This window comes from Pristiophorus japonicus, chromosome 3, assembly GCF_044704955.1.
Source record: "Pristiophorus japonicus isolate sPriJap1 chromosome 3, sPriJap1.hap1, whole genome shotgun sequence".
NCBI classification, from domain to species: domain Eukaryota; kingdom Metazoa; phylum Chordata; class Chondrichthyes; family Pristiophoridae; genus Pristiophorus; species Pristiophorus japonicus.
Window position 1 is genome coordinate 121,852,356 of NC_091979.1, and position 15,690 is coordinate 121,868,045.

The 15,690-nt window shown below is 45.9% G+C and overlaps 1 protein-coding gene across 2 annotated transcripts in view; it reads right to left on the bottom strand.

Annotated features, from left to right (window-relative positions):
* Positions 1 to 15,690, bottom strand: part of pde11a (phosphodiesterase 11a) — a 609,195-nt gene that overhangs the window by 275,352 nt on the left and 318,153 nt on the right. For both annotated transcript variants that reach the window (XM_070875770.1, XM_070875769.1), the window contains one exon: positions 10,361 to 10,493. In XM_070875770.1, coding sequence (XP_070731871.1) covers positions 10,361 to 10,493 — 133 coding nt within the window. The remainder of the gene's footprint in view (positions 1 to 10,360; positions 10,494 to 15,690) is intronic.

Genomic DNA, 15,690 nt, shown 5'->3' on the forward strand with positions numbered 1-15,690 from the left:
GCTGTTTAATTTTAGTTTTTAATAAACCTGATTCATAGATGGTAGCTTAAGTCACATGGCCTAATAAAGTAATTATTCTTCTGTCATTGAAACACTAGGAATATATCAGTGGGCTGCTTTATTTCAGTGACAAGAATGTTCTGTTTAACCCTGTAATGTGAATATTACAACTATTGTGCGTTTGGTAAGGAGTGAGAGCTTGATTATGTGAGTAGTCTTTGCCATTGAGCTTGCGATTAAAGTCGTCAAACCCACCATGATCTTTACAATAATGCTTATTTTGAAGCATTTTAAAGGAATCTTAATTAAGTTGCATTTTAGAAAGTTTTCAAAATAGTTAATGTAATAAATTATATTTTAAAAATCGTTGTATGGAGTTATATGGAATAATCATGTATTGATTGTGTAGTACTAAGCTGACATCACCACTGTTACAACTTAAGATACTTTTATATTACAGGAGTATAGATGACAAGTTCTCCCATTGGTCAATTGCACTCCTAAGTTTAAACAAGCTGATGTTCAGGCAAGCGTTCCATGAAAATATAGGTCTAGTAAATCTGCCATCGGGTGAAGTGTTTATGGGTTAGACTTTCCATTCACATCTATCTCTCTTCCGGCATTGGTAGTATTATTATTTTTCAGGATTGACGGAATATCAACCATTTTAAAAACCGCTAGTTTCGCATTTTTAATTTGGATGTTAGCCGTAGCGATGTGAAATGGGCGTTCGCGATTTATTCCGTCGTGCAAGGCCGGCATCCATAGCAATGGCAGTTCAGCGCATGCATGTTTTTTTTTAGGTGATTAACTTTTCCCGCAATTCAGGAGGTCATCTGCACATGCACAGAACAGAGAGAGAGAGAGAGAGAGAGAGAGAGTCGAGTGTTGTTGGAAAGCTATTGTTTTGGTGATTGGTGATTGAGGACTTGTTTTTTGAGGGGATTAATTAAAAATAATTAAAAATAAATAATGGAACACGCTGAGGAGGCTGTGTTAAGTGATGTTGGAGAGGTGGAGGAGGTGGGTGAAGGGAGTGATCTTGATGAGGTGGCAGAGATGGGTGGCAGAAGGCGTGCCAAGCGTTTTTCGGAAGAGGCAAATCTGCCCAAGTCCACGAGGTGAAACCACCCCCAGGATGTATCAGAGAATTTGGATGGCGATCGCCGAAGTCATTTCATCAGCGGCACATGATGTCCATGAGCGGAACTAATGCCGCAAGTGCTGGAGTGACCTTGTTGGTTCCGAAAGAGTAAGTATTAAATGTATTAAATTTATAATTATAATTGTAATGATGCAATGACTCATTAATTCGAATATACCTCTTCTGGATTGTAATTAAGCTGGTAATATAAACATCGAAACATAGAAACATAGAAATTAGGTGCAGGAGTAGTCCATTCGGCCCTTCGAGCCTGCACCGCCATTCAATACGATCATGGCTGATCATTCAACCTCAGTACCCCTTTCTTGCTTTCTCTCCATACTCCTTGATCATCCCTTTGGCCGTAAGGGCCATATCTAATTTCCTTTTGAATATAACTAACGAACTGGCCTCAACAACTTTCTGCGGTAGAGAATTCCACAGGTTAACCATTCTCTGAGTGAAGAAGTTTCTCCTTATCTCGGTTCTAAATGGCTTACCTCTTATTTTAGACTGTGACCCCTGGTTCTGGAACTCCCCAGCAATGGGAATATTCTTCCTGGCTCTAACCTGTTTAATCCCGTCAGAATTTTACATGTTTCTATGAGATCCCCTCTCATTCTTCTAAACTCCAGTGGATACCAGCCCATTTGATCCAGTCTCTCCTCATATGTCAGTCCTGCCATCCCGGGAATCAGTCTGGTGAACCTTCGCTGTACTCCCTCAATAGAAAGAGCATCCTTCCTCAGATTAGGAGACCAAACTGAACAAAATATTCGACGTGAGGCCTCACCAAGGCCCTGTACAACTGCAGTAAGACCTCCCTGCTCCTATACTCAAATCCTCTAGCTATGAAGGCCAACATGCCATTTGCCTTCTTCACCGCCTGCTGTACCTGCATGCCAACCTTCAATGACTGATGCACCATGATACCCAGGTCTTGTTGCACCTCCCCTTTTCCTAATCTGCCACCATTCAGATAATATTCTGTCTTCCTGTTTTTGCCACCAAAGTGGATAACCTCACATTTATCCACATTATACTGCATCTGCCACGCATTTGCCCACTCACCTAACCTGTCCAAGTCACCCTGCAGCCTCTTAGCATCCTCCTCAGAGCTCACACCGCCACCTAGCTTAGTATCATCTGCAAACTTAGAGATATTACATTCAATTCCTTCATCTAAATCATTGATGTATATTGTAAATAGCTGGGGTCCCAGCACTGAACCCTGTGGCACCCCACTAGTCACTGCCTGCCATTCTGAAAAGGACCCGTTTATTCCGACTCTCTGCTTCTTGTCTGCCAACCAGTTTTCTATCCACGTCAATATATCACCCCCAATACCATGTGCTTTAATTTTGCACACCAATCTCTCGTGTGGGACCTTGTCAAAAGCCTTTTGAAAGTCCACATCCACTGGTTCTCCCTTGTCCACTCTATTAGTTACATCCTCAGAAAACTCTAGAAGATTTGTCGAGCGTAATTTCCCTTTCATAAATCCATGCTGCCTTGGACCAATCCTGTCATTGCTTTCCAAATGCGCTGTTATTTCATCTTTAATAATTGATTCCAACATTTTCCCCACCACCGATGTCAGGCTAACCGGTCTACCCTGTTTTCTCTCTCCCTCCTTTTTTAAAAGTGGTGTTACATTAGCTACCCTCCAGTCGATAGGAACTGATCCAGAGTCAATAGAATGTTGGAAAATGGTGACCAATGCATCCACTATTTCCAGGGCCACTTCCTTAAGTACTCTGGGATGCAGACTATCAGGCCCTGGGGATTTATCGGCCTTCAATCCCATCAATTTCCCTAACACAGTTTCCTGTCTAATAATGATTTCCTTCTGTTTCTCCTTTTCGCTAGACCCTCGAACCCCTAATATTTCCGGAAGGTTATTTGCGTCTTCCTTAGTGAAGACAGTTCCAAAGTATTTGTTCAATTGGTCTGCCATTTCTTTGATCCCTTTATAAATTCACCTGATTCTGACTGCAAAGGACCTACATTTATCTTCACTAATTGTTTTCACTTCACATATCTATAGAAGCTTTGCAGTCAGTTTTTATGTTCCCTGCAAGCTTGAACTCATTCTCTATTTTCCCCCCCCTAATTAGATCCTTTGTCCTCCTCTGCTGAATTCTAAATTTCTCCCAGCCCTCAGGTTTGCTGCTTCTTCTGGCCAATTTGTATGCCTCTTCCTTGGATTTAACACTATCCCTAATTTCCCTTATTGGCCACGGTTGAGCTATCTTCCCCATTTTATGTTTACTCCAGACAGGGATGTACAATTGTTGAAGTTCATCCATGTGATCGATAAATGTCTGCCGTTGCTTATCTACTGTCAACCCTTTAAGTATCATTTGCCAGTCTGCCCTAGTCAATTAACGTCTCATACCATCGGAGTTACCTTTCCTTAAGTTCAGGACATAAGAACATAAGAATTAGGAACAGGAGTAGGCCATCTAGCTCCTCGAGCCTGCTCCGCCACTCAACAAGACCATGGCTGATCTGGCCGTGGACTCAGCTCTACTTACCCGCCCGCTCCCCATAACCCTTAATTTCCTTATTGGTTAAAAATCTATCTATCTGTGAGCTAGCCTCAACTGCTTCCCTGGGCAGCGAATTCCACAGATTCACAACCCTCTGGGAGAAGAAATTCCTTCTCAACTCAGTTTTAAATTGGCTCCCCCATATTTTGAGGCTGTGCCCCCTAGTTCTAGTCTCCCCAACCAGTGGAAACAACTTCTCTGCCTCTATGTTGTCTATCCCTTTCATTATTTTAAATGTTTCTATAAGATCACCCCTCAGCTTCTGAACTCCAACGAGTAAAGACCCAGTCTACTCAATCTATCATCATAAGGTAACCCCCTCATCTCCGGAATCAGCCCAGTGAATCATCTCTGTACCCCCTCCAAAGCTAGTATATCCTTCCTTAAGTAAGATGACCAAAACTGCATGCAGTACTCCAGGTGCGGCCTCACCCTATACAGTTGCAGCAGGACCTCCCTGCTTTTGTACTCCATCCCTCTCGCAATGAAGGCCAACATTCCATTCGCCTTCCTGATTACCTGCTGCACCTGCAAACTAACTTTTTGGGATTCATGCACAAGGACACGCCATGGCGTACCATCTTGCCGTCCGGAGGAGGCGGGGGTCCCCGATGGAGGGCACTCTACGCAGGGGTCCTCCCACTATTCATCGGGGACTTGGCCTGGAGGGTGGTGCACGGAGCAGTGCCGTGCAACAAATTTTTAAGCCGGTTCACGGACTCCCAGGCCGCCTGCAATTTCTGCGGTCTGGAAGAGTCCGTGTTCCATGTTTTTATGGAATGCACAAGGTTGCAGCCCCTGTTTTATTATTTGAAGGAGCTGCTCCTGAAATTCTGGCTGCACTTCAGTCCCACTCTCCTGATCTTTGGGCACCCTGTGCGGAGGGGAGCGGGTAGGTCCGAAGGCCTCCTCGTAGGACTGCTCCTGGGCACGGCCAAGGGTGCTATCAGCCGGTCCAGGCAGCGGGCGGTCGAGGGGGTCGTTCAACCTGACTGCCTGCCTCTCTTCCGCTCTTACATCCGGTCCAGGGTGTCCTTGGAGATGGAGCACGCGGTGTCCTTCCGCGAGAGGTGGGCACCGGAGGGACTGGAGTGCATCATCACGCCCGGCAACCAAATTTTAATTTGATTTTACGTTTTAAAGTTTAATTTGTTTTAATTGCCGGTGCTTTTAGTGTCCCCCTCCCCTTTTATAGGGGGCACTTGGAAAAATGTGATTTTAGCGCCCAAAAAAAAACCAAAAAAAAAAGAAAAACAAAAAAAAAACACAAAAAAAGGGGAAAAAAAAGGGGCCTTGAAAATGTCTGCTGTGTCACCCAGGCGGGTGGCACGGTTTAATGTTTATGTTTTTTTTTCAGGTAAACTCAAAAGAGTTTCATGCACAAGGACCCCCAGGTCCCTCTGCACCGCAGCATGTTGTAATTTCTCCCCATTCAAATAATATTCCCTTTTACTGTTTTTTTTTCCAAGGTGGATGATCTCACATTTTCTGACATTGTATTCCATCTGCCAAACCTTAGCCCATTCGCTTAACCTATCTAAATCTCTTTGCAGCCTCTCTGTGTCCTCTACACAACCCGCTTTCCCACTAATCTTTGTGTCACCTGCAAATTTTGTTATACTACACTCTGTCCCCTCTTCCAGGTCATCTATGTATATTGTAAACAGTTGTGGTCCCAGCACCGATCCCTGTGGCACACCACTAACCACCGATTTCATACCCAAAAAGGATCCAGTTATCCCGACTCTCTGCTTTCTGTTAGCCAGCCAATTCTCAATCCATGCTAATACATTTCCTCTGACTCCGCGTACCTTTATCTTCTGCAGTAACCTTTTGTGTGACACCTTATCGAAGACTTTTGGAAATCTAAATACATCACATCCATCGGCACACCTCTATCCACCATGCTCGTTATATCCTCAAAGAATTCCAGTAAGTTAGTTAAACATGATTTCCCCTTCATGAATCCATGTTGCGTCTGCTTGATTGCACTATTCCTATCTAGATGTCCCGCTATTTCTTCCTTAATGATAGTTTCAAGCATTTTTCCCACTACAGATGTTAAACTAGCCGGTCTATAGTTACCTGTCTTTTGTCTGCCCCCTTTTTTAAACAGAGGCGTTACATTAGCTGCTTTCCAATCCGATGGTACCTCCCCAGACCCTAGTCTCTGACTTAACACTTTCACTCTCCACCTTAATAAAGAATTCTACCATATTTTGGCCAATCTTCCCCAGGGGGCCTCGCACAACAAGATTGCTAATTAGTCCTTTCTCATTACACAACACCCAGTCTAGGATAGCCAGCTCTCTAGTTGGTTCCTCGACATATTGGTCTAGAAAGCCATCTCTAATACACGCCAGGAAATCCTCCTCCACTGCATTACTACCAGCTTGGTTAGCCCAATCTATATGCAGATTAAAATCTTGGTGTCATGCTTTAGTTCCTAACCATGATCTTATGAAATTTATTCTCAAACCGTAGATATAACCATGCATTCAATTTCATACAAAGCATATTAGCATATAACGTGAACGATGAATGGCAAGGGCGGTGACTAATTGTGGACTATCTATGTGTTCTGTGTGTTGTGTTCTGTGTGTTGTGCAATAGTATCTATTAATATCTGTAATATCTATAATAGTACCTTGGTAATGAGCTTATGCCATGCTCTTGTCGCCTTTGCAGAGGAAACTGTCAAAAAACCAGGCCGAGCAGAGGTGGACTGGAGGAGGACCGGCAGATCTCTGCCAGCTCACCGATCTCGAAGTGCGGGTGTTGGCATTAGTGGGGGTCCACAATCGCTCGGCCACCCTTGGTGCTGCTGAACCTGTTCTTGCACCACGTGAGTAAACCATTGGTGATTTAAAGTAATTTAATGCCATTTCAGTGTAATATATGATTGATGTGCTGTTATGTAATTAATGATGGGATCATGAAATATCATTGTAATGCAATGCAGATTCTGTACTATCATGATGTTAATTATATGTGACGTCTGTCAGTGATAGTTATAGCAGTAGTGTTGCTCCTCATACATATGCTTGCATAGCGTAAGCATTCTCATGTCACCCTGGCATCCCCTTCTCTTCTACTCACCTCATTTATGTTTTCTAGGTGCCCAGACTCCCCAGACTCTCCAGGGTCCCCAGGCTCCCCAGGCTCTCCAGGGTCCCCAGACTTCCCAGGCTCTCCAGGGTCCCCAGACTCCCCAGGCTATCCAGGGTCCCCAGGCTCCCCAGGCTCCCCAGACTCCCCAGGCTCTCCAGGGTCCCCAGGCTCCCCAGGATCCCCAGACTCCCCAGGTTCCCCAGGGTCCCCAGGCTCCCCAGGTTCCCCAGGATCCCCGGACTCCCCAGGTTCCCCAGGCTCTCCAGGGTCCCCAGACTCCCCAGGTACCCCAGGGTCCCCAGGATCCCCAGACTCCCCAGGTTCCCCAGGGTCCCCAGACTCCCCAGGTACCCCAGGGTCCCCAGGATACCCAGACTCCCCAGGTTCCCCAGACTCCCCAGGTACCCCAGGGTCCCCAGGATCCCCAGACTCCCCAGGTTCCCCAGGTTCCCCAGGGTCCCCAGACTCCCCAGGGTCCCCAAGCTCCCTAGGGTCCCCAGACTCCCCAGGTTCCCCAGGGTGCCCGGACTCCCCGGACTCCCCAGACTCCCCAGGGTCCCCAGGCTCCCCAGGCTCCCCAGGGTCCCCAGGCTCCCCAGGCTGTATCTGGAGGCGATGAAGCAAGAGCCTCTCCTTTGCTTCTGTCCACCGAGGACAGAGAAGGTAGAAGATTGTCTGTAGCAGGTTCTTCTCATGTTCTTGGGGCACGCCACCGAAGAAGCAGCGGGGCCAAGCTCCTTGCAGCAGGGCACCCCGAGTGGTTCAATGCCTGCTCCATCCCTGTGGAGATTGGTTCGGCGAGGTCGGATTCCTCCCAGACCGGCAGATGTCAACCTGGACATGATACAACTGTCTCGGCCGAGAGTCACCATTGGTCGAGAGGTCCTCCAGGCAATGGGTGGGTTAACTGGGCACCTTGCCGCTTTGACCACGTTAATCTCGGAGGAGATGTCGCGAATGGTTGCGGCAATGCAGAGAATAGCCGATTCCATGGATGCTAGATGGCAGGCTGTGGTCTCAGGATATGGCACTGCACCCCAAGGTGCCGTACCGCCATTGCCGATGGATGCGAGTCAGAAGGAAGCAGCTGCTTCTGACAAGGAGGACGTTTCTTTGGAAACGTCCTCTCCAGATTCTCCAACCTCATCTTTGACTCTGCCACTGTCAGCTCCCACACAACAGCATGCTCGAGGTGCCCTGCTACAAGGCGACTTGGTGTGGGTAGAAGGGGGGGTGTAAGTGGGAGGGGGTGAGGTTTAGACCGGGGGGGTAAAGGCAAGGCGCATGGCCGCAAGAAGGGGGTGGGGGGTGTGGACTGTACTTTTTTGTATTTGTATTATTGTTATTAATACATTTGTGGACTATTGGGTGGGTGGGTGGGTGGCTGTTATATTTATAATTATTTTTGAAAGTTTGTCATTGTTGTTATACTGTTATATATTATGCTGTTACTGTTAATTAAAACATTTTCACTGTTGGGGTGAGGGTGGGGATAGATATATTTCTGTTAAAAAAAGTCTTTAAAAATTTTGTAATCATTAAATATTTTTATTTAACTTAACATTATTGTGCAGTGTCTTCCAATAACAGAAACGTTAAACATCAATACAAAGTTTGCAAACAATGGCGAGGCCAGGCCAGGCATGGATTAAATGTAACATAACACAACTGCAACTGTCACCAACGTAACTTCACGCAAAATGTTCATTTATGAGCTGCTGACGCAACAGTCTTGCAGCTGCATAACTACCAAAGGGCTTTTCCTGCGGTCTAAGGTGCAGTGGGAGCATTGCTTCAACATGGCTCCAGCATTGTCCTCCCCGAGGTCCTCGTCCACCTACTCGTCCTCTTCTTCCGCCCCCCCCTCCTCTCTCCTGAGGTGGACCAGCGGTCCCATCTGGCAATTCTTGTCCACTCCTGATAGCTAAGTTATGCAACATGCAGCACACCACAATGAACTCAGTGACCTGCTCAGGGTGGTATTGTAAGTCGCCTCCTGAGTGGTTGAGGCATCTGAAGCACTGCTTAAGCACTCTAATTGTCTTTTCAACGATACTGCGTGTGGCTATATGGCTTTCATTGTAGCACTTCTCGGCTTCCGTTTGGGGCTTACGCAGGGGGGTCATGAGCCAGCTGGCAAGGCCATATCGTTTATCTCCCAGCATCCAACCGTGGCCTTGTGGCTGATTCTTAAACAGGTCAGAGACTATGCTCTCATGCAAGATGTGCGCATCATGGATGCTCCCTGGAAATTTTGCATTTACTGCCATGATTATTTGCTTGTGGTCGACAGCAAGTTATACATTCAGGGAGTGGAATCCTTTTGGTTCTGAAACACCTCTGCATCCTGTAAAGGTGCTCGCAGAGTGATGTGCGTACAGTCTATTGCTCCCTGCACCTTGGGGAAGTTTGTTATTCTCGAGAAACCTAAAGCCCTAGGTTTCTCTGGTCATAGGGAAGTTAATAAAGTCCATCCTGCGAGCGTAAAGGGCTTCAGTCACCCGTCGAATGCAGCAGTGTGTGGCGTGCTGGAAGATACTGCAAATGTCGCCAGCTGAGGCCTGAAAGGAGCCCGATGCATACAAGGAAAGTGCCGCAGTAACCTTGACCTCAACTGGCAGTGCAGTCCTGATGGTGCTGGTAGGCTGGCATATCTCACTAGGAAGCGCAGCCTCCTAAGGCATGTGTTATCGGACAAGTCCAGGTATGATCGCTTATCCCTGTAAATGCGTTGGGTGTAAGGTATCCTCCTCTTCAGCAGTCTGTCACCTCTTTGGGCACATGATGCTCTTCAATAAACCTTTTCCCATCTTTAGCATGTAAGTAGTCATCAATACTGGCTGAGAAATTACAGGCCCCATTACTATAAATGCCCTATTATGTCTCAAAATTATTAAATTGTCCTCTAAAAACGCAATAGAAACTAAAAATTCACCACAATGTGATTAGATTGTTGTCAAGAGATTTTAAAACCACCTTAAAAGCACTCAAAAAGTACTTCAATGCTCCCATGAACTTGAAGCAGCCTTTTATGAAAAGTCCTCCAAATTACAAAGTGGCGTCCATACCGCTGGGTTAAAGTCAGGTGAGTGCAGCTTTACTTGAGCGTCTTTTTGGGCGAGCAATCATTTGGGCGGTATATGGGCGAGATACCGAAAGTAGCGCTCGGTGATAATCTGGGCATTAGTTTCCATTATAAATAGTCTTCTGGGCGGTGCACGAGTGAATACGGCAGATTTTATTTTAAAAATATGGCCAAGCGGTTCAGCTCATTCCCGGCGTTAATTGTATGCCAAAAGTTATGCAGGTGATAAGTGGGCGATAATTGGGTGTTAGTTTCCATTTTTAATCAAATATGGGCATTAAACTCAATCTCAGAGGTTGAATGGGTGGTAACTGGGTGGTAACTGGGCGATCCCGATGGAAAGTCTAGCCTATATTCCTTAAACACAGGATCAGTAAAAGTGAACAGCACCACACGGAAGTCACTCTCTTAAGACATGAGAATTTGTATAGTCATGTTATTTGAGACCTAGTTTGAAGGGTTACTCACTTCAGCATCGAACCGTGGATCTTGATATGCATCACTGATGTTCACTGGGAGACCTGTTGAAGCTACAAGCTCAGCAATGCTGTTGTTAATTAGCCAATCTGAATATGATGATTTTTCGACGCTGTCTTTTAAGCTTTTGAGGAACATAAAAGACGCAATTATTCTAAATTCACAATACAGTGTATTTGACATATTTACACATTACTTCATTTAAACTGTTGTACAGCTAAATTGGTCAAATTAGACAGACATTTTACTCTTCCAATTAAATGGTAAGGGATTTACAGTACACTTTATCAACTAATTTCCTATATTACAACAGTGACTATACTTCAAAAGTAATTCATTGGTTATAAAGCGTTTTGGGACGTCCTGAAAGGCACTATGTAAATGCAAGTCTTTCTTTCTAAAAGGGTGATTAGATCATTCTATTCTTCTATTATGGAAATAGAAAAGTAGCAATTTAAGGGCCGATTTTAACTTGGGGCAGGAATTGGGGCTATGGGGGCCAAAACTGGCAACAAACCATCCGCCCCCCCCTCCCCCGGTGTGTGCGACCTGCAAAATGTTGACTCCTAGGCCTCATTTATGTGCCCAACACTTACTCTCATCCAAAGCTGGCAGGAATGATGCCACTGCTAGCAGCAGGAGTTAAAATAGGTGCGCGTTCCGTTTACCCCAGCCCGCACTGTTCCTGATTTGGGGGCTTAGGGGTTAAAATTGGCCTTTCAGTACTTTATAAATTTGCTGAGTCTAAAATCTGCACTTTATGTATGATTTTCTTAACACAGGATTAAAGCAAGACTTATTTTCCAAAATTTAATTTATTAAGTGAGCAGTACTTTTAAGAATCACAAACAGATAATCTCATCAAGGTCAAGACTTCTAGTCCAGCTGTTTTGGTAATAGTCACACTAAACAAGCATATATTTCTGACACTGGCCTAACTCCTCTCAATGCTAATAACTTTTAGCTTAAATACAGCACAAGGACACTCCTAAAGATTAGCTGCCAAGTTCAGATTTATGGACGTAATTATTAGTGTGAAGATTAATGCAATATGAGACCATCAGCTTCACTTCTTGGAATTATTTACTGCTTTCTCCAGTAGTCCTGCTATAGTATCTACTATACAAATCAACCAACCTCATTACCATTTAATATTAACATTTAACCCATGCCAAAAATGTTAGGAAGAATAATACTCATTAAAGGAATATTATTGAAATTGTACTGACTACTTCATATCACAAATACATCACTGAGTCTGCACTGTTTTTTTTCATTCATTAGTGCGTACACATATTGAGCATTATATACCATACCTCCTGTGGGCAAACACTACCTGTTATGCAGTGAGTTTGTGCCATTATAGTGCCTGCTTAGGAAAACGTTGGGATAGATTTTAGCTTTAGGCGGCAGACCAGCGGACGCGCAGGCAGCCACAGTTCCAGCAGCGAAGAGGCTGCCACGATTTGGAAGCCCAGGCCTTATTTGAATGCAACTGGCGAGCTGTGGATTCTAGGCCTGGTAGAGCCACCAAAATAATTAAAAACTTACCTTTCCATGCTCTCTTTGGTTCTATCGTCAGTGAAACTGGTCGGCCTGGACAGCTCAATTTTAAAATGGTCATTAAGGTTCTATAGGTCCCAATTTGTATATTAAAAAGGCGTACCACCTGAGACAGGCAGGTACTCCAGCCCTCCAGCATAAGTCTACTGACCCAATTTTGAGGCTGTTACCACTCTGTCAGGGCCAAGCTCAGCAGGTTAGAATTGACTCCGTTGCGTTTCACTAAATAATCTCGACAATTCAGCCTGGCTGTAGGCGTGTGAAAATGTGGTTCTCCAATTGGATAGCTTATATTTGTATATCTGGGGAAAATAGGGAGAATCAAAGGACAGAATTTTACCAGAGCTGAGAGGACGGGATCAGAGACAGGTCAGCTGTCAAAATTGAAATGATTGACAGCGTGTCGGGAGCCCGCTGTCAACCCGCCTCCATGCTCATCTCCCAGGGATCAGGTCTGTCAGCGCGGGGGACAACAACAAGCAGCGGGGGGGGCAATTTAAATTAAGTTGTTAAAAGGCGATTAAACAACACTTTAAGCTCACCTTTAGATTTTTAGAGCTCACCAACGGGTTCCCCGCTGCTCGGGGATCATGTCAGGTAAGGAGGCTGGATGTTGTGTTAGCATAGAATGATTTACTAACTTGACAGCTGCAAATGGTCGATAAAAGCTCCTATTTCATAGATGTTCACTTTCCAGTGCTAGAAGCTGTTGCTTACTGCATGTGGAAGACACAGGTGCCTTGTGTGTTAGTTGGTATGATTGGACAGGATGAGGGTGAGTGTGAGGGTTGGCTAGTGAGATGGGGAAGTGATAATGTAGATAGACAGAAAGGGATGGGTGGAGGTGCAAAATAAGTTGTTGTGAGTGAGGATGTGTAGGAGTAGGGTAGGGAAGGCAGTGTGATGGGGCTGTGATGAGTGACACAGCAGGATGAGGTTGAATGTGGCTGTGCAGTAACATTTCATGATCTACTAATATAATTTAAAGGTTTGCACCACTGCACCCAGGTCCTCCTGACGACATCCCTGCTTGTGTGCAATGTGCAACCCGGCTGCATTAGTCTCCTGGGGAGGTCCCTTCTGCCCATTGGAAGGGAAGAGAACCTCCCTGCATGCTGTGACTTATGGAAGGAGTCATGGGAGAGCCTGGGTGCAGCCGTGCACCTCTGCTTGTCAGTGTTTACAGCACCTCAATGCTGTGGAACACTGACAGCATAACTGTCAAAATCAATTTGCGCATGGTCCCTGTTATGTATGAATAAAGAGTCTGACTAGATACTGTGAGCTCAAAGTAAAGTGTGACCTTAGTCTTTTATTGCAGGTCTCCCAAGTGCCTCTGCAGCCTGTGAGGCCTCCTTAAGTACAGGTGCTCCCAAGGGATTGTGGGATCTCTTGGGACTTCAGGGGATGAGCCCTCTTGTGGCTACACAAGGTATGTACAGGTTTACATGTATAACAACACTCCCTCCCCACAAAATCAACAGTGTAACTATTTACAAGGTGAGTCGATCTGAGGCCTTTCTTTCCCTGGTTGAACGTCTCGGTGCAAATGCTAGTTTTGGTGAATCGTTTGTTGGGCCCTCGCTGGACTGCTGTGCAGCTGGCCTTGCTGGGCTGCCTGGTATGGTGAGTCCTGCTGGGCTGCTGCGGGTGATGGGTTCTGCTTTGTGGTCAACCGCGGTGTCAGTTGCCACTGGTGTCTATGTTGGGAGAGTCAAAGAAGGTAGGGTCCAATGTGGGTTGCTCTGGATAGTCCATGAATCTGAGTTTGATTTTGTCCAAGTGTTTCTGGTGGATAAGTCCATTTGAAAGTTTGACCCGAAACACCCTACTCCCCTCTTTGGCCAGAACAGTGCCGGGAAGCCACTTGGGACCTTGTCCATAGTTCAACACAAATACAGGATCATTGATTTCAATTTCGTGTGACACATTTGCGCTATCATGCTATGTATTTTGTTGAAGTCGCCTGCTCTCTATATGTTCATGTAGATCAGGATAGACTAGCGAGAGCCTTGTCTTAAGTGCCCCTTTCATGAGTAGTTCAACAGGAATCCCAGTGAGCAAGTGGGGTCTCGTGCAGTAGCTAAGCAGGACTGGGATAGGCGAGTCTGCAGTGAGCCTTCAGTTACCCTCTTCAGGCTCTGCTTGATGGTTTGCACTGCTCTCTCTGCCTGACCATTGGATGCTGGTTTGAACGGGGAAGATGTAACATGTTTGATCCCATTGCGGGTCATGAACTCTTTGAACTCAGCACTGGTGAAACATGGCCCGTTATCGCTCACAAGGACATCAGGCAGGCCGTGTGTGGCAAACATGGCTCGCAGGCTTTCAGTGGTGGCAGCGGACATGCTAGCCAACATTATCTCACATTCAATCCATTTGGAGTACGCATCTACAACCACTAGGAACATCTTACCCAAAAATGGGCCTGCATAGTCGACATGGACCCTGGATCACGGTTTGGAGGGCCAAGACCATAAACTTAATGACACCTCCCTGGGTGCATTGCTTAACTGCAAGCATGTGTTACATTTGTGCATGCAGGACTCTTAAGTCCGCATCGATACCTGGCCGCCACACGTGGGATCTGGCTATCGTTTTCATCATTGCAAAGCCTGGGTGAGTACTGTGACGATCACTGATGAAAGTGTCCCTGCCCTTCTTGGGGACCACTACCCGATTACCCCACAGAAGGCAGTCTGTCTGTATGGACATTTCATCTTTACGCCGCTGGTACGGCTTTATCTCTGGCTCGTCCAGGTCCTAATCTGTTGGGCAGTAACGGGTGATTGCTCACTCTCGAATGCTTCCATTACTATGACTAAATCTGCAGGCTGTGCTATTTCCACTCCCGTGGTGGGCAATGGCAGCCTACTGAGAGCATTGGCACAATTTTCTGTGCCTGACCTATGGAGGATGGCGTGGTTGTATGCGGACAACGTGAACGCCCATCTCTGGATGTGGGCCGATGCATTCGTATTTATCCCCTTACTTGCGGAAAAAAGGGATAGCAGTGGCTTGTGGTCAGTTTCCAATTCGAACTTGAGCCCAAACAGATATTGATGCATTTTCTTTATCCCATAAACGCACGTTAATGCTTCTTTTTCAATCATGCTGTAGGCTTTCTCAGCCTTAGACAGACTTCTGGATGCATAAGCAACCAGTTGCAATTTCCCAGATTCATCAGCTTGTTGCAATAGACACCCGACCTCGTACAACGATGCATCACATGCTAGTACCAAACACTTACATGGATCATACAACACAAGCAATTTGTTTGAGCATAACAATTTTCTAGCTTATACAAAGGCATTTTCTTGGCTTTTACCCCATACCCATCGTCTCCTTTACGCAGTAAGGCGTGCAGTGGTTCTTAACAGTGTGCTGAGTCCCGGTAAGAAGTTACCAAAGTAGTTCAGAAGACCTAGAAACAACCGCAGCTCCGTCACATTCTGTGGCCTTGGTGTGTTCACGATTGCCTCCTTCTTCGAATTGGTGGGCCTGATGCCATCCGCCGCGATTCTTCTCCACAGGAACTCCACTTCAGGCGTCAGGAAAACACACCGAGCATTTTAATCTGAGCCCCACATGGTTGAATCGACTAAGAACCTCCTCCAGGTTCTGCAGATGCTCGACTGTGTTCCTACCTGTAACCAAGATGTCGTCCTGGAAGACCACCATGCGCGGGACCAACTTCAGTAAGCTTTCCATGTTTCTCTGGAATATCGCTACGGCTGATCGAATTCCAAACGGGCATC